The 25,498-nt window shown below is 48.9% G+C and overlaps 1 protein-coding gene across 1 annotated transcript; it reads right to left on the bottom strand.

Annotated features, from left to right (window-relative positions):
• Positions 1–77: 77 nt before the first annotated feature.
• On the bottom strand, positions 78–24,955 carry cdk17 (cyclin dependent kinase 17). The gene is made up of 17 exons (XM_083692440.1): positions 24,770–24,955; positions 10,861–11,005; positions 9,772–9,936; positions 8,299–8,432; positions 6,196–6,321; positions 5,807–5,863; positions 5,504–5,618; positions 5,240–5,334; positions 5,021–5,083; positions 4,770–4,893; positions 4,549–4,669; positions 3,643–3,740; positions 3,307–3,412; positions 2,840–2,882; positions 2,511–2,601; positions 2,298–2,375; positions 78–2,095 (listed from the first exon to the last, which is right to left on the bottom strand). Exons 2-17 carry the CDS (start codon positions 10,985–10,987, stop codon positions 2,058–2,060), a joined length of 1,581 nt encoding a protein of 526 aa, XP_083548566.1. The 5' UTR covers positions 10,988–11,005; positions 24,770–24,955; the 3' UTR covers positions 78–2,057.
• Between the last annotated feature and the right edge of the window lie 543 nt (positions 24,956–25,498).

Below are 25,498 nucleotides of genomic sequence, written 5' to 3'. Positions count from 1 at the left end.
GTATCAGTGTGGATGCATTCCCCTGCCAATCCCCCCTTTCCTACACCGAATGACATTAAAGACGAGGACAAAGTCTCTATCAAACAGACTAATCTTTACTTTGATGGTTATGAGAAATAAATAGTTCCAGTAAAAAGAGTTACACGGTCACCAACTGTTCACTTGCGGTCGATCGCACATGTCAGTGTTCCAGAGAGGATGAGTTCACACTGCAGCAGGCATTCAATGCGTCAGGCGCACACACACACACACGAACAAACACACGTAAGCTCAGACACACACACACACTCACTCACTCACAAATAAACAAACAAACACACGTAAGCTCAGAGACACACACACGCACGCACACACAAGTAAGCTCAGACACGCCCAGGTCATTCTCAAACTTGAAAAAAGTACAGTATTACAATATTAATATACATCACTGTCAGTTGAAAACAACACAGCGGCCTGTTAAATCTAAAATTTCAATTTGAAATCTTTTTTTTTTTTTTTTCATAATGTGTACAAACGCTGGAAAAAAGACTGTGGAAACAATGATTTTTTTTTTCTCCTTTGAGAGGCGGAGCTGTATCCGCCCCCGAAACATGCCACACTGACACCGTATTCACAAGGAGAGGTCAAAGATCAAACCGACATAGAAAAAGATCTCTTAATACTGTCAGATAAACTCCATATCAACACCCGTCGTCAGAGAAGTGCCCCCCTGAAGTTCAGTTCAGTCGCTGTTGCGATCTCTCACTCCCATGACCTGCTACTGAGGAGAGCCAATCAGAAACTACACACACTGCTTATACAGTTATTGAATGATGCACAAAATCTGGTATTGCAGATCTCCGAAGGCAAGAAGAGAAGAGAAATAACTTGCATACAAGCACTAAAGTCCAGACGGTCCTCGGGGAGAGATAGAGAGGGAGAGGGAGAGAGAAGGAAGGAGGGAGGGAGAGAGAGGGAGGGAAAGAGGGAGAGAAGGCTGTTGGGTTCCTGTGGGAGGTCACATGACTTCCGGTGGTTCTCCCGTGTTTCTCTCCTCCCTAATCCTTGCTTTCCGGTTGTCATGACAACCAGAGAGGGGACCGGAAATGTCCTACAGAGAGGAAATTCCTCCAAAAAGCTCCCCCTGCTGTGGTCCCATCGGTTAGCCAGGTTGGGCAGGGGCACGCCATTGGCCAAGAGTTTCTGAGGGTCGTTGTGTCTCTCCCAATGACTGGACTCTGTGCTTTCTGACCCTCGCGACCCCTTCATGAACCCGTCATCACCCCCTCCGAGGGTCTGGAATGTTCTGGCAGGACAGGAGCGAGACTAGGTGTTGCAGGAGGCCAGAAGAAACCCTTTCCAGTTGAGGACCCAGCAGTGTCCCCCCTCCCAGTCTCTCTCCCTACCCCTCTACCAGTCTGAATCAACTGGTCTCAAATACAGTCACACCATCAGAGGAAGCTCGAGAGAATACTTGTGATGAAAAAATAAAAAATAAACTCTAAAAAGGCATTCAGTCTCCGAACACAACAACAACAACAACAACAACAACCACAGCAACAGCAACAGCAAAGGTAACAGCCATGATAAACAACATCAACATCAGTGGAAACATAATAACCATAATCATAACAACAATAATAACCGTAGTGACCGGTCCTGCTGTGCATTGCGTCTGAGTTCACATCATATACACACAAACGGCGTGTTAAATACAGACAGTAGTAGTTTAGCAGCAAAATGACCTCCCGCCCCCCCTCGCCGCCCCAATCTTCAAATAAATAAACATAGTCTCTTCTTCCTCTTCTCCTCCCATTCAAGCCCAGTCACTAGCTCTCTGTGTACGGAGCGAGGGGAGACGGCTGCGGTTGGGGGGGGGGTGGTCTGTTTAGGGGAGGGGGGCTCATGCGAGAGTGGGAGGGAGTGGAGGGGCTCAAACCTACTCCTACTTATCTGAAGGGGGAGTGTGTGTGTGTGCGTGTGTGTGTGTGTGTGTGTGTGTATGGGGGGGGGTGGACAGTTACTATACTGTAGCAACAGAGACAACCTCCTCCCTCTGTGTCTCTGGCAGAGGGAACCTAGAAGAGCATGCTCTGTCTTCTGTTCTTGCTGTTACCTGGAGAGAAGGGGGACGGAGATAAAGAAAGGGGGGGGGAGAAAGAAAGAGAGGGAGGGATGACCGGAGAGAGAGGGATCATTTAAGATATGACCACAATAAACCTCACAGTTATGCAGTTGTATTACTATATCTCCCGTCTAAGCATCTGTGTGTGTGTGTGTGTGTGTGTGTGTGTGTGTGTGTGTGTGTACATACACACCTGACTCTGGGTATGAGGAATTCCGATAGCCAGGATCTCTCTGCAGCTGCACCTCCTTCAGAGTGAATATGGATATGACTAAAAAACGGAGAGGGGAAGAGAGTATATCATTATTTCTAATATACTGTTCTAACTGGTAGCATATTTCAAAGCCTGTCAGTGGACTAGACCAGGGCTGTTGGTTGGTCGTCCAGCCTGGTAGCAGACACTTACTCTCGGGCAGTGTGTGCACCCGTGGCCCAAGGCTCTTGAAGTAGGCCTGCTTCATGGCCTCATCTGCTGAGATCCTTTTTTTGGATTCATACTGGAGAGCAAAGGAAAACAACAGTTCACATAACATCGTAACCGCGGTAACATACCAATTAATGATGTGTGAATTGAAACTGTATGGCAATACTGTGTCAGTGATGACTCTACGATGCCCCCTGTTGCTCATTGTCAGTACTGCATGTGAGTGTGTCGAATTGAAGGCATAGGCTTGGTGACATTTATGTAAGTGTTGAAGAAAAAAAAAAAAATCAACAGACTTTGAAGAAACTCACTCTTAGGAACGATAACACAAGCTCAATGCCTTCAGTGTCCAACCTAGGGGAGGAAGAGTGGCAGAGAGAGAGAGAGACAAAGAAGTCAGAGATTATAGGCTGTCAGTCTCTAGTGACTGATGGGAGTTTGTAGCTCACTGGAGAAAGGAAGTGGAGAGTCGCCTCTCAAAAAACCACACAGGATTTCCGTATGGATCAACATGTACACGCACACACACACACACACACACACACACACACACACACACACACAGGCACACACACACAGGCACACACACACAGGCGCACACACACACAGGCGCACACACACAGGCGCACACACACACACAGGCGCACACACACACACAGGCACACACACACAGGCGCAGACACACACACAGGCGCACACACACACACACACACAGGCGCACACACACACACACACAGGCGCACACACACAGGAACACACACAGGAACACACACAATACCTGGGTGCGTGGTTGATGAACGGCTGGGGCTTGTACTTGGGAAAGTTGTGGGATTTGAACTCTTCAATGGAGAGGATACCGGGCCAGTTGTCCTCGGTTGGCGTGCCTGGACGAGAGAGAGAGAGAGAGGGAGGGAGAGAGGGAGGGGGGGGGGGGGGGGGGGAGTTAACACCCCGCTAATAAATTACCAGTCATATAACCGTTCTGTCAACATTGCCATCTCTTTCTAAGAACTGATCTCTGCTTCGTGAGTGTGTTTGTCCCGTTAGCAGACACCAGGGGGCGCTCAGTCACTAAGCAGTGGGCTACAGTAGTCCGAGGCTACAGGATACTCACCCAGTAGTCTGAATATGAGGTGTAGCTCATCCTCTACCGTGGAGCCGGGGAACAGGGGCCGACCTGCAGCCATCTCATAGAATATACACCCCACACCCCTAAACAGAGAGAGAACATGCATGGTTGGTTGTGTGGGAGTTCTGGGAGTTGGGGAAGGCAGCCTGCCGGGGCTGAGGTAGGGGGATGGTCGGGGTGCCGGAAAAAATTGCCATTAAAAATTGATAAATGTAACAAGGCCGCATAATTTACACTGCACTATATTGACCACAGCCTAGGCCCATCTGACAAGTTGCCTGCATTTCTTTTATGACAATGGCATAATCATTTCATACCTTGATCATACCTTTCATAATATAAACATGAACCACTATTTGAACCAACTTTCGAATTTATTTCTTCTCGTCATATCCACATAACAGCAGTTATTTTAGCAAATAGATGTTGCTGCTTAAAGAATAGTATACTATTTGTGGAGGTGTACCTTATTTTTGACTTAGCTAAAGTTTACTCAGTTAACTGAGACAGGTTTTGAATCTATTTATCATTGAAGCAGTTATGAACATCTCAACCACAATCTCTCCGTTAGCATTGTTAGCAAAGCTAGTGGAAGTTGATAGAAGAGTGACTGACATTTGCTTCCACTAGCATTGCTAATAATGCTAATCGATAGATTTTTCAAAAGGAAAAACCTTGGTGGGCATCACATTAAATAAGACCCCTGGCCTAGGGGCATGTGACATAGGACTATCATCATTATGTCTGTCTGTGTGTAGGACACTGTGTGAAGAAGTTTGTAAAGGTACAATTCTAGGGTGTAGAACACACGTCTATGGGCATAGGGTGTAAGGGTGTAGGGGTCTTACCACATGTCTATGAGCATAGGGTGTAAGGGTGTAGGGGTCTTACCACATGTCTATCTGTGTCGAGTACTCAGAGGAGCCAAGCAGGACGTCAGGGGGCCGATACCACAGCGTCACCACCTCATTAGAGTACGTCTTAGTGGGGACAGACTTAGCCCGGGCTAGGCCTGGGATAACACACACACACACACACACACACACACAGATTAACAAAAAAAATCTCTCTTAACGTCTCACACGTCTGCACGGTTCTGGGGTCAGTCTTACCGAAGTCAGCCAGTTTGAGTTCCCCTCTCTCGTTGATGAGCAGGTTCTGTGGCTTCAGGTCTCTGTGTAGAACCTTCCGTTTGTGGCAGTACGCCAGCCCCCGCAAGATCTGGAACAGGAAGATCTGGAACCCCCACAAATAAACACTTGTATACCGGGAAAACCGCTATACCAGGCAACCAATAATAGATCATATTGGTAAATTAGTATTTCTTTATGAATACCGTACCATAAGTCTGCAACATTCTCACCTTCACATTGTGCATACTCATGATATTCCCACAGTCGTCCATGTACTGCTTCAGGTCCTTATCCTGCACAGGAAGTGAGGTAGGCGCAGTCAGACAAAACAGGAAGTGCAAGCAACAATGCACACACGAGGACTACAAATGTGAGGACATCTGGGGCCATACGCCAGTGAGCGTTGGTTAACAATAATGCGGGAGAGGACTACAAAGACCACAACTCACCAGGTACTCGAAGACCAGTGTCAGGCTCTTGTCTGTGTGGACGATGTCATGTAAGGTCACAATGTTGGCATGCTTCAGGTCCTTCAGTAATGACACTAGAGAGAGAGAGAGAGAGAGAGAGAGAGAGAGAGAGAGAGAGAGGATTAGGTTGTAGCAGGATTGGACTGACTGATGTTAACGCAAAGAGGATGAGGGAGTGGATAAAGAAGGGTTGAGACGGGGTGATAGAGAGAGAGAGCGGAGAGAGAAAGTATGTTGCCTCACCCTCTCGGATGGCGGTGCAGGGCGCTCCCTCCTCGTGCTCCAGTCGAATCTCCTTCAGCGCCACCAGGTTGTCGGTCAGCTTACTGCGTCCCTTAAACACGGTAGCATAGGTCCCCTGCAGGAAACACAACAGACTTCGTTGTCACGGGTTTCATTTTGAAAATGTTGAGGTGAGGTGAGGTGACTATCGAAACATTTGGGACCGCTGGTGAAAGCCCAGGCCTCTGTCCTAACATGCCTCTGTGTTGTTTACAACTGACAGTGAAAATGTTTATTCCTGTATATTAATATTGTAATACTGACCTCTCCCAGTTTGTCCAGTTTTATGTAGGTCTCCAGCTTCCCAAAACCAATCTCCGACTGAAGAGAAAGAGAGATAGAGAGAAAGAGAGGGAGGAATATTGAAAGAGACAGAGTTATGGTGTATATTGAAAGAAAGAGAGAGAGAGAGAGAGAGTGCGTTATGGTGTCAGTATCATAGTGGTTAATGCCCAGGTGTGTGTGTGTGTGTGTGTGTGTGTGTGTATGGGGTGCGTTCGCTACTCAAGATTAGCCCAAGTCATTCTCCAGTCTCACACCACGTCGGTTGCCATGGAGACAACAGTGGGGAGGGTGGCAGCTGGAATGTGAGGAGTGAGCACAGTGTAGGGAAATAATGCAATATCTTCACACACACACACACACGCACTTACCAGTGAGGCTCTGCGTGAGCGGCGGCTGAGGGGCTGGTCAAAGGTGGGGCTGCTCAGCTGCAGCTTCTCCAGGTAACCGTCAGGGATACGGATATCAGCGGGCAGGGACAGACGCTTGTTCAGATCCTACACACACACACACACACACACACACACATCCTGCTGGGTTAGAGAGAGCCCGTGTACGTCGTGTTCTAGTGAAATGAAGTACAGAGAAGTGCTTGTGTGCGGGAACCATGAGAAATAAGCATAAAAGATGTACACGCATAACCATGACTACACCCACACTCTCTCTGAAATAACTCTCTCATCTCCTCCCACACCTCCTCACCCAAGAGGGAGAGAGAGAGAGAGAGAGAGAGAGAGAGAGAGAGAAGAGAGAGAGAAGAAGAGAGAGAGGGAGACAGAGAGGGAGAGAGGGAGGGAGGGAGAAAGAGAGAGAAGAAGAGAGAGAAGGAGACAGAGAGGGAGGGAGGGAGAGACAATAATGTGTTTTCTGTGTTTACAAATAATCCCATACATTCACATGAACGTGACTGAACAACAACACCTCATTAGACCTACGGAGGAAACATAACCAGCACACACGCACAACAAAACTGACACAGATACAGACACACAAACACAGGCAAGCAAACAAGGGGGTATGTATCCTCACACACGCACCCTTGACACACAAACAGACACAAAGATGGAACCCGAAATAGAGGTGTGCAGTGCCTTGGTGGTAGAAACAGATGAGAATAGAGTGCTGCGTATCTCGTGTCACTGACCTCCATACTGATATGAATCAGTGTATTGTCACAGCTTAGTAAGCAGATAAACACTTTGCATCAAAAGGAGCAAAAAGGAGAGCAGGATATACGCCCATATCTGATCAGGTAACAGAGATTAGGTGTCTGCGTGTGTGTGTGTGTGTGTGTGTGTGTGTGTTTGGCTGCTGTCTGATTATCATCTAAAGTTGGAGCACCTCTCCTTCTATGCTCAGACTAACAAGATAAACAATCAGCAGCATCAAGGACATTTGGGTCAAGGTGTGTGTGTGTGTGTGTGTGTGTGTGTGTGTATGTGACACCACCATACTCAGATACAGGTAGAGTCAGGTACTGAGAGAGGTTCAGTCGTGTGCTAACACTACCACAGTCCAACCACCAGGGGGCATAGTGTCACTAAACTCAGGGCAGCGTTCCTCCTTTCACTGACATGGTGCTAATAGGGTAACTCCATGGAAAACACCAGTAACATTAACTTCCGCAGGTCTTATAACATACATATCTCTCACTCAATGGATTAACAGTATCGCTCAATGAGTTCTAACTGTCATCTGTGGACATCTGGGCTAGATGTAATCCACCATTCTCAGAGCTCCAGGACACACAGAAAAGAGCAGCCAGCTCAGAGGGGGGGGGGGGAGGGTAGGGGGGGGGGCAGAGGAAGAGGAAGAGAAGACAAGCCTGAGCCTTCAGCCCTAATCCCCACGGTCCTCGCTGAGCTACATGGAGCAGCTCTCTCTCTCCGTCCCGGGCCGAAGTTGCTCTCAGGAATGTGGACATTCCATGCTGCCGGGCGGGGGGATTGTTCGGATTCTCAGCAGTTGGAAGCCATGCGTGTCGGAGATTACTGCCGCATCCCAACATTCCCAAAGAAGTCCGTCAGTCAGTCAGTCAGTCAGCCAGTCAGTCAGCCAGCCAGCCAGCCAGCCAGCCAGCCAGCCACCCAGCCAGCCACCCAGTCAGTCAGCCAGTGAGGAGAGCCTTACTTTTACAGGCCTGACACTTTCACTCCATCTCTATCCCCCCCGCCCCCCGCCCCCAGGTCCTTGGGGAACAGGGATCATATCAGTGTTGTATCACACACAGACAGTGAAAGCCTCTTAAGAGTGCTTATCTCTCCCCCACCCTGGCCTAGGGGAAGACGAGAGGGGGAGAGGGGGGAGGAGAGGAGAGAGAGGGGGAGAGCAAGGTGTGTGTGTGTGGGTGGTTCCCATAGAGAGGGCAGAGGATGAGTCAGGGTGACAGGGACAGGGCTTTGGTTTGGTTGAGGAGTGAAGGAGGGGTTAGGGTGTTTGTGTGTGTGTGTGCGTGTGTGCGCCTGTCGTCTTACCTCCATGGAGATGCGGCGCTGAACCCTGTTCCTCAGGCACACCCCCGTGGGAGACTGCACCTCGTCCGAGGACGTCCCGGACGCCTGGTCACTCTCCCCATCAGAGCCCATCTTCAGATTCTCATGGACGATGTCTGAGGAGGAGGAAGTTACAGGCGAGAATAACGTAACGCGCTCAGTTCTTCACATTTCAATACCCGTCAAATCATATTCATATTGTTCCATCCGATTAACATGACAGGGAATGGCTGTGGCGACTATGAGAGCACAGCATCGGGTCCAAACAAAGTTGAAATCAGAACCGGGGAGAGAGAGACCTAAAAAGAGTGAGACAGACTGAGAGTTTACTACCTGCACCCCCCCCCCCCCTTTCTCCCCAGTAACCCAGGAGGCCAAAGATTACACACTTAAACCAGCCCTACTTCCTCCAGGGCCATAAACCTAGTGACTCTACCGCACAGTAGGGGGGTTTCCCCCCCTCCCCACACACACACACACACACACACACTGTGTTTGAGAGTGCAGTGCGCAGAGTTCCTCTGTCATCAGTGTGTCAGCACCTTTCAACACTGAAGTCTCTCATCATACAGTACTGTACTCAACTGCCATCTTCACCTGCCTCTACTTCCCCCCTCTCTCTCTCTCCCCCCTCTCCCCCTTTCTCTCTCTCTCCCTCCCCCTCTCTCTCTCTCTCTCTCTCTCTCTCCCTCTCTTTCTCCCTCCTCCCCCCCTCTCACTCCCCCCCCCTCTCTCTCTCCCTCCTCCCCCTCTCTCTCTCTCTCCCCCCCCCCCCCCTCTCTCCCCCCCCGCCTATAAACCCACTGTCTTTGTTTCTCTCTCTGCTCTCCTCTCGAAGCTGAAAGGGCGTATAGAACAGAGAGTCACAGTGTGTTCTACTTCAGTGCCATAATAGCCCCTCTGCTAACATTGGAACAGCCAAATCGCTATGGTGACCACACAGGTGACCTGAGCGCACCCGAATCATCTATTCACACAGAAGTATGAATCACATTATTGCACACAGACTATCACTTAGATCCATTCATACATATACAGTTAAGTGTGTAGGAGCATGTGTGACTCATTCACAGAATGCCACAGGATGGAGGGTGAAGTAGAGGAAAGAGAGAGAGTCTGGGCGTTCGTGTTGGGTGCGAAGAAGGAGTCACGTCGTGTCAGGACAGAACTCTCAGAGGCTATGACACACTTCCTGTTTGTTCACGGTCACCATCTGCTCTGTCGCTCACTTCCTGGTGCGTATGCACATGCAGGGGCATGCCCGTCTCCACGACAACTCACCCTGGCATGGCTGGGAGGCAGGGAGGGAGGGCAGGCGGTTTGTGGCGGTGTTAGTGGTGTGAGAGTGAGTGTGACCTGAGCATGTGTTTTATAAGCTTGAGTGACGTTGGTGAATGTGTGAGTTTGTTTGTGTGTGTGTGTGTGTGTGTGTGTGTGTGTGTGTGTGCGACTCACCCAGGCGGCTGCCGTTGCGAGGCATGGCCATGAAGGAGCCCAGGCTGCCCCCGATGACACTGTGTGGCCTGCGGAGGGGGGGCTTCTTGAAGGAGCCGGTGTACTGGTGCAGGAACGAGTGCATACTGTGGGAGGTGGGGGGCCGCCCATTACGCACGATTGGCTCTGCAACCAGAAAATCTATTAGTCCATTAGTCAATATGTCTATCAATCAATCTGTCGGCCAACCGGCCAACCATCCATTAAGTCCTGGGTCTACAATCAATGACTTGGTTTGTGTGTGAGTGGAGCCAGCATGGATCTGTGACGTAGTAGCGGAAATAACCACAGTTCTGCAATGTGTTGTTCTATTCAATATGAAAAAGGAGATTGGATTCGTGTCAAAACTTATGCAACTTCAAGATCAGAGGATTTTGGTCTCATACTTACTCATACTGTGTGTGTGTGTGTGTGTGTGTGTGTGTGTGTGTGTAATCCATTTCTCTCCCTGCTATCATTTTCACCTGTGCCCACACACACTGCTGTCAGTGCCACCTGTCATCTCCGCTGCAGTGTGTGTGTGTATGTAAGGCTCTCCAAGTGAGAGGCCATCCATCCATGCTGCTGCTGCTATTGTTACATAAGTGCTGCTCTCTGACACTTATTCACATACTGATGCTTCTGCTCTGAAACGATCCACCACATTCTCTCCATTTTTCGTTCTCTCTCTCTCCCTCTCCCTCCCGTAGGCAGTCCAGTCCTTTAAAACCTCATTAATCACAGTATCCAATCACTGAAATGCCAGTTAGTACACACATTGCTGACAGTGGCAGCAAACATTACCCCAGGACAACCAAAGGACACTGGAGTGTGTGTGTGCGTACGTGCGTGCGTGCGTGCGTGTGTGTACTGGCTACAAGTACTGTATCCTTACGATTTTGGCATTCCATCAAGGTCCCATCAACAGTCACACCACTTTGTATCAGACTCCTATCAGTGGGACTTCAAGTGCTCTGGAGTGTGTGTGTGTGTGTGTTGTGTTAGTGTGAGTGTGATGCAAACCCCACATGTTCCTAACTAAATCAGACCAGCATCCCCCTGAGGACTGACCGTTGTCCTTACTGCTGCTGTCCTCGATGGTCATCTGTTCAGCCAGCTCAGACAGGGACTCGTCTATGGTGTGGCTGGAGCGCAGCGTCAGAGACAGACGCCGCTTAAACCTCTTCATCTTCTCCATCACAGGGCAGGGCGCGGCCTGGAGGACGCACAGGGCAGAGGTCAGCATCAATGGGCTTATGGACTAACACCCACACACACACCCACACACCCACACCCACAGACCTGCTGTGAGCATACACACAGGCAGGGCGATACCCATTTTTCAATCGTCAAAGAGTCGTGTGTGCAAGTCAAGGGCACACGTGTGAGTGTAAGCATTGTACACGTGTGTGTGTGTGTGTGTGTGTGTGTGTGTGTGTGTGTGTGTGTGTGTTTCTGTTTCTCTGGTCTAAATCACTAAGCACAGTCTGAGACCATTGGAAACCTCTTTACTGAAGGAGCAAAAATAGACTCAGTCATAAATAAAATAAAGCTCCCTTTAATCTAATATTCATGAGCAGTGGAATACTGCAGTCACTGCACATCAGCACCCTGCTAGAGCGTTAATAAAGCATGAATAAAGCATGAATAAAACAAATCAAAACATGAATACTGTGTACCTCAATTACAGGCAGAAACACAACACAACACAACACACACACACACGATTATTAAGCTACTCAAGTGGATAAAAGTACTGACAACCTTATTTGAGACATAATCTAAAAGAGATCTAAAGGAGACCTCATGTTCAAAATCACAACCCCTGTGGCCTGGGGTGGTCCAGTGGTCCAGCACCATGGCCTACAGTGCACACACATGCCCATGTCCACATGGGTTTGAATCCGGCCCTGCTGACAGACCCTCTCCTCCTTACGTTCCTGTCTCTCTTCACTATCTCTATCCAATAAAAAATTAAAAACATATAAGAGTGGGACTGCCCCAATTTTTTATAAATAACTTTATAAAAACAAAACAAAAACATCACAATCCTTCACAGTGTGCATGTTTGTCTGCCTGCCTGTCTGTCTCTCTGTCTGTCTTTGCCTGCCTGTCTGCCTGTCTGTCTCACACTGTCCTCAGACTGTCCATACTTCAGAGATCAGCCACGGTCGGTCCCTATGGTGTGATTGGTCGGGTCTGCGATGACAGAACTGGGCCAGTGGCTGCAGTGATTGGCTGAGACAGGCTGGAGTGTGATGGAAGGTGAAAAGGCCAGCGGACTGAAAGAGCTGGCCACATTCCATAGCAACAACACTACCTCCTGGGATGGAGGGATGGATGGATGGAGAGAGTGTTTCTCTCTGTGTCTTGTGTAAGACATGGTGTGTGTGTGTCTTGTATGTGAATACCTAAATGTATTTTCTGTACAGCGCATGGTGTAGATGGTGTGTGTGTGTGTGTGTGTGTGTGTGAGGTGGTTGCTTTATCGCTGTGCTCAGTACACTGTGTCCAGTCCGGGATGGCGCAGGTTGGCTAGTAGAGGGATCCCGCTCACCCAAGGGGCGTTACCGCGGCAACACAATGAGCAGGGAAACTGGGCTGAGGCAGGTGTTTCCTGTGACCTGGCTTACTGCTGTGTCAGCACGCACACACACACACACACACGCACGCACACACGCACGCACACACGCACACACACACACACTTCCCATGCTGCCAGCCAGTCAGCCGGGGAGGGAGTGGCATAGTTGGGCAACATTATGAAAACACACTCTCTAACAGTGCCCGACAACTACACCTGGAAAACAGGACCAGATATGTACTGTATGTCCCTCCCTCCATTCTATAGAATTATGATCCCCCCCCCCCCCCTCTCTCTCTCTCAGATCTTTAGCTCCATGTACACACAGTCAGTCTGGCCAAAGAGGCAAGGGTTAAGCCACACCTAAGGATTATGGTAGAGGAATCATGCACACCCATCCACCCACACAAACATGTCTGTCATCCCTCCACTTCAGCAGTCATTCCTCACTCATGACACTTGCTGCATCGCTGGAATCCCTGGAATCATTCAATCAATGACTGTGTGGATTTGTGAGTGCCATCCAGACTAGTACCCAACCCCCACCACCGTGAACCACACACACACACACACACACACGCACACATCCCCCACCAGTGGACCACTAGGCTGCCAATTCCACCCTGACAGAGGGTGACAATCCAGAGTGTGTGTTTGTGTGTGTGTGTGTGTGTGTGTGTGTGGGGGGGGTTCAACCTAAGTCACCACATGCCCTTTCCCCTCACTTGCCTGTAGCAGGCAATGACGCTTTGATGTCAGGTTTGTGTGTGTGCGTGCGTGTGTGTGTGTGTGTGTGTTGCGCAGGATACGACCTGGTTCTCTTCTCATCTCAGCTGGAGTTTATCTCATTAAAACGCAGCTAGTGTGTGTGTGTGTGTGTGTGTGTGTGTTACAGCACAGCAAAAATGCAGAGGTAAAGAGAGAGATGTAAATGGTTAAAGTAAAGGGGAGACAGAGAGAGAAAATACAAAAATAAATAAAGTGTCTTAGAGAGACAGAGAGAGAGAGAGGTCTGTGTTTGTTCTGTGTCTACTAATAGGATCTTCCAACAGAACATGTTCTATTTATCTTATCAGCAATACTCGTGGTCTTCATCAGGAATACACAACAAACAAACTTTGTCTGAAGTTCTTGTTCATGTACCAGAGAGGGAACACTGCAGTATATTGATATGGACATGGGCAGAAGGGTTAGGAAAGTGGGCAGGCTGTGGAGGAGGCTAGGCCCGAGTTGCTGAGACCAAGGTTATGCTTCTGCTGCTGTGCTGAGAGGAGGAGTGAAACACACACACGCGCACGCGCACGCGCACACGCACACAGACACAGACACACAAACACAAACACACAAACACACACAGAGCTGCATAGGCAAAGTGAACTGCCAGGGAAATATGAGACTTATTAGTTGACAGGTGAGAGCCAAGGAAACAACAGCCGCCCCCTGCTATCTGTGTGTGTGTGTGTGTGTGTGTGTGTGTGTGTGTGAATGGGCACTTTTCTATATGTCTTTGGCCCACTTGCTCAGTGGAAGTGTGTCATGCTGCTGGCCTTATCTCCACATAGATCACACAAACTAGAGCAGCTCCCTGTCCGCCACACTGGAGAGCACAGATATAAAGTTACTAGATTAGCCATTCCCACTGGAAGTGGTCCAGAGAGTCCAATGTCAGCAAAAGGAGAAAGCGCTCTCTCTTTTATATTGGGAAATAAAACTCTCTCCCTCTCATTTGTCTACCAGTTACATTTTAACAAGCCTGTAAATTCTACTCGTAAAATCTAAAGATAAATAGGGGTCTTCCTTTTACATAGCTGCCAGTCTGGTACGTACACACACACACACACACACACACACACACACACACACACACACACACACTGTGTGTGAGATAAGCAGTCTTTGTCTCACACACTGAGGGGTGTAACAGAGACGGGTATTATCTCTGAGCCACACCAAAACAAAGAGTGCTCATGTGACAACGCTGGGGGGCCGGGTGGAGGGGGCTTGGGGGGGGTACAGCATCTGGCAGATCTGAATGATGTAGAGGGGAAAGCACAGAGAATTCACCATCAAACACAATCCAACACTGACTGACAGGCTAGCACCCCCCCCTCTCCCCATCTCATCATCATCATCACTCAATTAATAAAAACACACACACACACTCCCGTGTGCACTGTGAATACCACACACTCACACACTGAAGTCCTGACCCACATTCCAAACCCAAACCCCCAAACCAGTTACTGAGCGTTTCCTCAGATCTCTCTCACACCGCCCCCAATACCACTATCCCATCAGCCCGCCCACCTGGGGGTCTCCTAGTGCATGGTGGGTAGTCCAGAGAGCTCAGTGACGAGGACCAGACTTCAAAGGGCAGGCATGGGAGAGACGGCAGGCGACTAGGCCTAATTAAGACTAGCACGCCCGCGCCCACATGCACACACGCATGCACGCACACACACACACACACACGTCATTGTGGCAACTGACAACAATCATGTAAAGTAAGATCCGGTAAGGCTTCGAACTGCAGATAGGAACGCCCGTCTTAGGACTGGATACCAGCACAGCAACTTTTCTATCTCTTTGTCTCTCTCGACACTGAAATCCTCACTCGTCACCATGGCAACCAAGGCCCCAGAGCCTATCCTCTGTTTTTACCAGATTAGGAGGTCTAATCTATCCCAGAGTTCTCTCTGGCTGCTCCCTTCCCTCGAGTGTCACTCAGGGCATCAAGTCACAAACAAGAGAATAAGAAAGAGCTTCATTGTAAAAAAAGGAGGAAACTAAAGTCAGGAGAGATTTCAATCTTTGAAATATATTTGAATCTGTGGGTGTGTGTGTGTGTGTGTGTGTGTGTGTGTGTGTGTGTGTGAGAGAGAGAGAGAAGAAATTGAGCACATTTAGAGGAGCAGAGCAGAATGGTGTCTTTGTGTTTGTCTAGGAGGCATGAAATCACCAGGGTAACTCAAGGCATGTCCTGTGTTAGCTGAGGAACAAGGACTGAGAGAGACAGAGCTGTACTGTAATTAACAAAGACCTGTGATTGCCTCATCTGACACGAAAACACATGTCAATTCATTTATATAGCCGCTCAAATTAATTCACATGCACATCACTGTATCATCTTACTAATCAACAACAGTGTCCACTGATTTAGCCACATATCTCACAATGAAATGAAGCATGAGTTCAGAGCCTTGTATAGCCTATGTGCATGTATGTATGTAGGTATGTAGGTATGTATAGTACACAATCTGACCAACATGAATGGAGTGAGGCTCTTTCTCCCAGCCTGTCCTGAGGCCCTAGGAGCAACAGTCAAAGCTCCTGCAGACACACTCCTCCTGGCCTGCTGTCTGTCTGTCTGTCTGTCTGCCTGCCTGTCCTGCCTGTCCTGCCTGTCCTGTCTCAGTTGTACACAGAGGTGAGTTATGGGCCATGCTTCGCCCTGGGCTCCCTGACATCACCCCTATGATATAGAGATCACAGCAACCGCCACAGCCACCTGGAGATCACCATACCATACCATACCACACCATACCACACACACACACAGCCAGAGGGGTTACCTCATATTGCAGGTGTGCCTTACCAAGCAAAGCCCTCACATACATCGGCTCAAAGTCGACAAGAACAAAAGGCCATGAAGGTCAAGAGACGACATCATTCACCAAGCATCTCTGACCCGCTCCACATCACTACCCTCAACCAAGACAATGGCATCTCAGAGTACCTCCCCCAGGCCCACAACCCCTATCCCAGCCTTATGTCACGCAGCCAACTGAAACAGAAACACACACACACACACACACACAGAGATGGAGCACTGCCACTAGAGACGTAACCTTTTGACCTGCAACCAGACAAGGGGCAAGAGGGGCAAGAGGTCAGCATATATCCATGGCAACCCCCTGACATCCCAAAATCACCAGCCAACCAACCCGCTGAGAGGTAATGACTGCTGCAGCCAATAACCATAAAGTATCTGTGCTGCCGGGGGCAACTGTTCAGAGTGATGTAATGGGATGTGTTAGCACCAAATGGAGCTGCTGCAAGACATTCATCACATGAGTTGACTGGATCAGGGCCACACACACACACACACACACACACACACACACACACACACCTCTCAGTGAGAGAAACTAAAAGAGTTTCTGCATGACTGACCCTGAGGGCTGATCTGAAATAACAGTGCTAGTGTGTGTGTGTGTGTCCATTAGAGGCTGTTATGCAAACACTGAGACCAAAATACCAATGTTCAATATTCAAAAATGTCCTACAGCGGTGGAGAGAGCAAGAAGAATGGAGTGAGGACAGAGGGAGCGAGGACAGAGGGAGCGAGGAGAGGGCAAAAACAGCTCTGGTCTCTCAGTGGCATTTCACAACAGATCCTGCTGTCAGTGGAGAGGGGGAGAAGTGGGAGAGAAAGAGAGAGAGATTTCAAGTGAGTGGGAGTGAGATAGGGAGAGAGAAGGAAGTGGCAGAGATGGAGAGGGCCCAAGTGGGAGAGAGTGGGAGGGGAAGGTAGGTAGGACGGAGGAAGGGATAGAGAGGGGGGGAGAGAGAGAGAGAGGAGTGTATTTTTAGGCCTGGGTTCAGCAGGGCGCAGGCTCTCACAGCTGAATACTGTGCTGCAGTGGGGAGAGGCCTGAGATTCTACACAGACAAACCTCACACATGCACACAGTCCCCCCTTCTGTCTGCCTCATCACAAACACAAACACAGGAAAATGTGTCATCATACAGCCATGACGTGTGGCACCCCCCCCCCCCCCCCCACACACACACACACACACACACACACAAACTAGTGCCAAGATACTTCAGTGTTATCTGTGTGCAGCCAGGGGAGTTGAAAAGCAAAGCCTGCACTGGAACGTAAGTGAGTGAGAGTGTGTGTGTGTGTGTGTGTGTGTGTCTGCCGTGTGCGTGGCATGTGGTGTGTCCGTGTATATCAGTGTGAAGGAGAGATAAGAGGATGAGCAGTGAGACGATCCCTGTGTCGAATGGAAAGATGAGCAGGACTCCGGTATGACCAACCCCCCCTCATACACACACACAATTTGGTAATTTGGGAGAACTAACCCTTTAACATGCCACAGTCGCATTGGGCTAAAAGAGAGCAGTCATTTAACCAGCAAGCAGCCTGGAACTACTCTTTGAGCAGATGAAAGACCCTCCTCTCTGCTCCCTCCATCCCCCTGGGTGTGTGTGTGTGTGTGTGTGTGTGTGTGTGTGTGTGTGTGTGAGGAAGTAGAGGAGAGGGCCACACTGCTGCTGTTATCGATGCCTCTGTGGTCTTGACAGTAAAGTCGATAACTGTCAGCACATCCATCCTCTCGTTCCTGGGCCGCGTCCTCCCAGGGCTGTTCCTCTCGTGCCCCGCTGTGAAAAGACACTGTTTACTTCTCGCTCTCCTCCATTAAAGCCATACCACACTAACGAGGGCTAACGAGGTGCTTCCGCTCTCCGCCGGACGGACAGACGGACAGCCAGCCAGCCAGCCAGAGGAACCCAGGCAGGAATCTGTCCGTCTGTCCCAAAACACACGCTTCCTCCCCCAGCTCCTCATAAGGAACAGCTGGAGTACTTCACATTCCAGGAGGGAGATAGGAGAGCACGAGTACACACTTACTAGGTGGACGGAAAACAAACAAACACAGACACACACAGACACACACAGACACACACACAGACACACACACAGACACACACAGACACACACAGACACACACAGACACACACAGCATGGCATAACACTGCTAAAGATCTCTGGAAGCATAGATTTCAGACTTTTCAGTTTGAAGGACATCAAATTCCTTCCATCCTTCTTTTCCTTGAATAATCATTTATCACTTCTCTGCCCTTTTCCTCTCCTATCCTTTTCTCTCTCTTTTATGTCCTTGATCCTCTCCTTTCTCACACCGCACCCGTCCACCCTTCCACCCTAAAGCCCTGGAGAACAAGTGTGTACTCGAGAGTTGCCCGAGGGGCCATTCCCATGGCAACGTGAGTGGTGTCCCACGGTCCCTGGTTGGTTCCTGCTGGGCCAGCGCCACGGTGACTCAGGAGCTTCCTGTCTTTGTCCCTGGGCCAGGTGTGCCATTCCAGACTACACCTGGGACTGGGAGAGCAGGACAGGAAGAACCATGTTCCCGTTCCCGCCTCTGGCTCTCTGCATTCCCAGGTTTCACCTCTTGAGTCCTGACTCAACCACATCGCTACTAACCCCTAACCGTGAACCTGTAACACACACGCACGCACGCACGCACACACACCACACTTGACCCTCTACCCCCTCCATCAATATCGCTCTAACACTGCATGTAGCAGATAGCCATCACAATGTTAATCATTGCTTTGCAGACTCACTTTATCTTCAATCACTGCCAGTAAAGTGTGTCTAGTAGCCCTGACACACACACACACACACACACACACACATCCACACACACAAAGCCAGAGACCCTATAACAACAGACCAGAGCCAAGCAGCCCTAACATAAACAATAGCCTACTGTAAAGCAACACATACTTAAACACACAGATACGAGTTCACCTAACATAACAGTAGTTCCTACCCTGTGATATCCCTTCTGCTAGGCTAATTACATTTAGTCTATTGACTGCGACGCTAACAAGGTTCCCATGACTTCCCCTTAGCGCCAGAGCACGGCAGCGTTAGCCTAGCCTAGCCTAGCACAGGCCAGCTCAAAGCCCTGCAGGTTCCACAGGCAGGCTGTGCTGTGCTTTATGGGATGGGGTGTGCAGAACTGTCACTGTGTCATCACCAAGAGAATACACCTTGTCTGTTAGAGCAGATTACCCTTGCCACACGGCCCTGATACTGCTTTTGGTGTGTGTGTGTGTGTGTGTGTGTGTGTGTGTGTGTGTGTGTGTGTGTGTGTGTGTGTGTGTGTGTGAGTGAGTGTTTGTGTGTGAGTGTTTGTGTGTGTGAGTGTGAGTGAGTGTGTGTGAGTGTGTGTGCACGTACCTACATAGACTAGAGCCATGAATATTTCAGCATCACAGGAAACGCTGTAACCAGACACCACCATCACTTTCACCCTCTGATCGCTGTGCGTGTTTGTCAGGAGACATGTACCCGTGTCTAAATCAGTGAATTTATGAAATGTGTGTGTGTGTGTGTGTGCGTGTTCTGTCTGTGAGTGTGTGAATAATCCGTCTGGCTGCTGCTGCTCTGACAATGCCACACGTTAATCTCCAGATTACCAGCCAATCTAACCAACCCCCACAGGGCAAAGCATGATGGGACGGTTTACCCAGGGGGTGAGAGGGGGCACTGCTGTGCCAGAGAGAGAGAGAGGGAGAGAGAGAGAGAGGGAGAGAACAAAGACAGACAAATGCACTCACACACACACACAGACACACACACACACTCACACAGACAGGGCCGGTCTGTGCATGGTACCCTGGTGGTGTGACTCAGAGTCTGGGTTGGGTCCAACAGGGCTGCTCCAGTTCCCACAATGCCTCTCTTCAGACCACTGTGCAGGGGGGGGCATGTGGCCCCTCTACATCAACCCCCTTCACCCTCCATCTCTCTACTCCCCCCCCCCCCCCCCCCTCACGCTCTGCAGGGAAGGAAAGTGTATCCCTCTCTACCCTCCCAGACCACAGAACTTCTCTGACACCACGGCATTCATACAAGCTGACATCACGGTTAAACAACAATAGACTGGCATTGTGTAAAAAGACACACACACACACACATACACACACACACACACACACACACACACACACACACACACACACACACACACACACACACACACACACACACACACACACACACACACACACACAAGGCTGATACAAATGGCTGATTACTGTGCGACTTCAATTCTCTCTATATAACAGCAGGAAGGAAGCTGTGGCTCCACTGCTATAATGGGCCGTGTGTGTGTGTGTGTGTGTGTGTGTGTGTGTGTTACTTCTGAAGGGAAATCTATGAAGAGAGCATTGTATCAGACACTCAGACTAAGGAGCTGACAGGCTCTCGACACCCTGACTATCATATTATATCATAACACCATAATCAATTACCTGATTGCAGTTTACTGCTCTCTCAAAGCCTCTTATCAGTTTCACTTTCAATGTAGCCACACACAGAGAGAGAGAGAGAGAGAGAGAGAGAGAGAAAGAAAGAGAGAGAGAAAGAGAAAGAGAGAGAGAAAGAGAGAACTGATCCCCCACCATACAAGCACCAGCCCACCCCTCATCCACATTCCTTACATGGCTGACATAGCTTCCATCATCGGTGAGTGTGCATATGACTGTGTGTGTTTGTAGTGTGGGTGTGTGTGTTTGTAGTGTGTGCCTGCCCTAACAGCCCCCAACCCACCATACACACCCCACACACACACACACCCTACACACACCCCACACACACACCCCCCCCCCCCCCCACACACACACACCCCCCCACCCTTCAATCCCACCCCGTGATGCGATTCACTCAACCATGTAGTGGGGAAAGGATGAGAGGGGGTAAGCTGGCCTGGGAGTGTAAAGCTGGCCTGGGAAAATAACTGGACACAGTGGACAACAGTTGTCAGAGTTTCGCACCTGTAGTTCCCAATGGGAACACACAGAGACACACACAGACACACACAGACACACACAGACACACACAGACACACACAGACACACACAGCAGGGGTTGTACTACACACAGCTGTTGTGTTAGCTAAAGCCTAGCTGTATGCTCTGGATACTAAAATTAGTTTTAGGGCTGGTTTCCCAGAAACAGATTAAGCCTAATCCTAGACTAAAATGCATCGTCAATGGAGATTTTATTTCGAAAAACGTTATTTGGTCCACGACTAGGCTTAATCTGTGTCTGGGAAACTGGCCCCATATGTCTTTAGTCACGGTTACTCATTGCACTCCAGGTTTCCTGGACCCATATTAAGCCTAATCGTACAGTAAAATGCATCTTCAATGAAGATTCTTCATTGAGTGTTTGATTAACTCCAGGGTTTAGCTTAATCTGTGTTTGGGAAACTTCCCCAGAGTTGTTCTTTCCTCCAGCTCTAGGTCTGTCCCTGTCATGCTCTATTCCAGACCTCTCTGCTGTGTCTGTGTGGGAGTGTGACACACTCAAGCTACACTAATTATACTCATTATGAAGGCTACAATTAGCCTACCCCAAAAAAACATAATTACTACTCGACCCAAAATACACCCAATAGCCCCGGACTGTCCCAAAGATCCACCCAATCAGATGACGGATGGCGACTGTGTTTCTTTATCAGACCGCCTCCCCCTTCCTCTCTTCTCTGTCCTCCTTCCCTCATAAACAGAAAACTCAGGAAAAGCATCCGATTGCACCTAATGATCATCCGACTGTCACATTCCACACGTCCAGGAAATTATTTTAACCCCTCGTTGACAAAACAGAGGGGGAGAGGGGAGGAGTTTGTTTGGTGCCCCAACTCCCTTCAGCCTACAGTGTGAGAAGACTAAAATGATCGCAAGCGTGTATCACTCCATCTATTTCTAGTTGTCACACTCACACACACACATGTCCGCAGACATAGCTATGGGCGCTGTCTGTACTGCAACTCCGAGGCCTAATCAATGAGGCATTTCTCAAGATGGAGTTACGTAACCACAGAGCAAGGTCTCAAGACACTGATGTGATAATAACACACGAACAAGAGCCTCTGCTGCTGACAGAGAGAGAGACACACACAGAGGAGAGAGAGAGAGATAGCTCCTGGTCCTGTTGTCAATGGCAACAGTGTTTTCATGGCTGATCATCACTAACGCCTGTCAGATGTAGAGGATTCTGGGATATTCCTCTCTTTCCGCACACTAACTTTCTGAGTATACTGAACATAATATCACGTGTGGGTGTGTGTGTGTGTGCGTATTTGTGTGTGTGTGTGTGTGTGTGTGTGTGTACACCACATTCTTCCACCCCAAGGTCTTTCACCGTCTGTCTACTCAGGGCCCACTAGGCTGTATTACATAAATCTAATCTGACCCAACCATGACAAGTACATTATCTCCGTAAAGCTTAATGAACTCAACGAGAGAGCTTTAATCAGGGTTAGGGTAAACTATGGTAGGTAGTTCATGTAAGGAGACCTCATCCCCAGTCTGTCCCCTCTCCCGCTCCTGACTCCCCAAGGCTGCGTCCTATGGGGCTCAGTCTGCTGATTTCCATGTGAATACATCCATATAAATATATACTAGTATAAACAGACAGACAGACAGACAGACAGACAGACAGACAGACGAGACACCGGGTTTAGCAAAGGGCCCAGGAGAGTAGGACTCACAGAGGCACATTTACAAAGACAGACGGAGAGAGGAGAGGATGGCACAGCTTAAGAGAGAGAGGGAGAGAGAGGGAGAGAGAGGGGGAGAGAGGGGGAGTCTGGTGTCAAAGGAGGCGAGTGAGTGGTTGGCACTGAGAAAGCGAGATGGCAACAGACAGAGTTGGAGCTGACGGTGTTGTGGTGCTGCTGTGTGATATCCTGTGCCAATAAATCAACACAATCCACCAATTGGACACAAGCTAATGAGTGTGTGTCTTACCATGACACACACACACACACACAGCACTAAGCTTGAAGCACTTTAAGGACAATTGAAATGTCTAAACATAAATGTTCTATGAAGGGTGGAGGGATCAGGACGGAAACACAGACACTGAGACTGTTTCTAATCACATCTCCCAAATCATAACGGTGTCTGATGTCACATGGAAAAGGGACATATAGGACACATCTAACAACCAGGTGCTGGACTGGACTGGACTGGACAGAACACACACACACACACACACACACACACACACACACACACACACACACACACACACACACACACACACACACACACACACACACACACACACACACACACACACACACACACCTCATAGAGCAGCTTCAGTATGATCAATTCACTGACCCATCCTGAGGCTGATCAATATGAAGGTCATGTAGCATTGTGTTATGAACAGGGTAAAACTCTCAGTGAACTCAATGTAACACAAAAAGAAAGAAAGGGGGGGGGGGGGGTTGGGTCAGTATAATTAGCCTCTCCTGGGAGATTGGTTTCACAAAGAATAGCCTGGATCCTGCTGATGTGGGTCAATGTAGCTGCAGGCAAGCTCTGGGAGAGGTAACCTGAACAACACGCGCACACACACAGGGAGTTTAGATGGAGAGTATCTTTCCTCCGAATCAGGGACAATAAAGGCAGCAACAAAAAACGCCAGGAGCAATAAGCTAGCAAAGCTCTAGATCTATGCAAATACGGCTTGACAAACACACACACACACACACACACACACACACACACACACACACACACACACACAGGCCAAGCCTTATCCAGAGCGACTTACAAATAAGACTTAGGAGGTTATTAACCTCCTGTGATCTCTCTCTCTCGCTCTGTCTCTCCTTCCAAGCGACATCAACCACTTTCATTCTTCACAAGCATCGGGAGTATGTGCTGCCAGTGTTATCGCACTGTAGCTGTATGAGGGAAATCTGACTCAAACAACACAGGCCATGTTTGAGCTGATCCACTTCCACCAATTATACAATGGTGGTGGTGTTATTGTTACCCTGGGCTGTCTGGGACACAGGCTGTTACTCTTAGATTAGAGACTTCTGTGTGCCAGTATTGATACCACCACCATCATCATCATCATCACCATAGACACACGCACTCCAAGCAGGCAGATCTGACGCATAGGCGCCTAGGTACGCACGCAGCTTTGTGTGTTCAATGGACCGTTATGAAAATGCATAACCCTTCAGAAACGGAGTTTCAAAACGACGCCAGAACATTAGCTGGAGCGAGCCTTTGTGTGAAATGTGATGACATGCAGCCTACTGGCACGGTCTGCGCATTGTATTTTCAACATTTTCTACTGTAGGTCACTCAACTGTAGCATATGCACTTTTTTATGCATAGCATAGGCCTAACTGTTGGCTATGTGGTGTTGACATAAAGGTGTTGACAATATCAAACGTGTGTGCGTACGTAAAGGGTAAATATGTACCTAGGCTCCAAGATGAAACTTATTTAGATAAACATAAACTTGTCTCGCCCATTGTAAACAAACACTCACGGGGGTGTTTCGCTACACCCGACGGGAATTGGTGCTTTAGCCGTTATAGGTGGATTGTTGAAACAATCACAGAAACAGTTTAATTTTGACAACAACGTATAGAAAATGTAAAATAGTTGTTCAGTTCAACAACACCAGTTTGTGGCGACGAAGCGCAACATTGGGCTCTGGCAACATTATATACATATATATGTTACACAGAAGCAATTCTGATGGACAGTGCTTGTAAACTGTACAGAGTGGAGTCAAAACAGTTGGCCACTTACCAGAAACGATTAACGTTGTTCGACCCGACTTCCAGACCTCGCTCGGTGCTTCCTCGGAGGCCGGATGCCGTCTTCCACCCACCCGCAAAAAAACAGCTTGTCTACGTCGTTGCTTTCCTCTCGCTCACCTTATTCCGTGAAGAATGTTCTCTCAAGTAGCCTACTGTTCAGTGCTCTCAAGTAGCCTACAAACTATGAAAATGTACAGACCAAATTCCGAAACCTCACTTGTATGGCAAGGAGGGAGTTTCTAGTGAGTAAGAGCGGATGGTGTCGACAGATGAACCGGGAGGGGTGCAAGCTGTAGCTGCCCGCATTCTGACGCCTCCGCCTATGCTGACATGGAGAGAGAGGGGAAATGAACAGTGTGCGATTGGTGACCGAACAGCGCCGCCCGCCTATTAGCAGTTCTAGTGAATTAGTACCTAGTTCTCTAGCACCTCCTGCTGTAGCAAAGGCGACCTCGCATCCGATAATCTTCACAGCCACACACACACACACACACACACACACACAACCCATCATGTTATCTATGAGTGGGTGCGTGCGTACGTGCGCGTGTGTGGCATTGTATAGTTAGATGGGCTTAGTAAGGTGTATTGTAAGGTGGGCTTCTTTTATAGGAATATATGCCTTTCCTTTAAATCTTTAATTTAATTTACCTTTGGATGCCAGTTCGCTTTATCACAAGTGATATTTTTAATACTCATCATTGCATACTGTATATCA

The sequence above is a fragment of the Argentina silus genome (genome assembly GCF_951799395.1).
Source record: "Argentina silus genome assembly, chromosome: 20".
NCBI classification, from domain to species: Eukaryota; Metazoa; Chordata; class Actinopteri; order Argentiniformes; family Argentinidae; genus Argentina; species Argentina silus.
The sequence above is the reverse complement of the archived record's forward strand: the minus strand, read 5'-3'. Positions and strand labels throughout refer to the sequence as shown.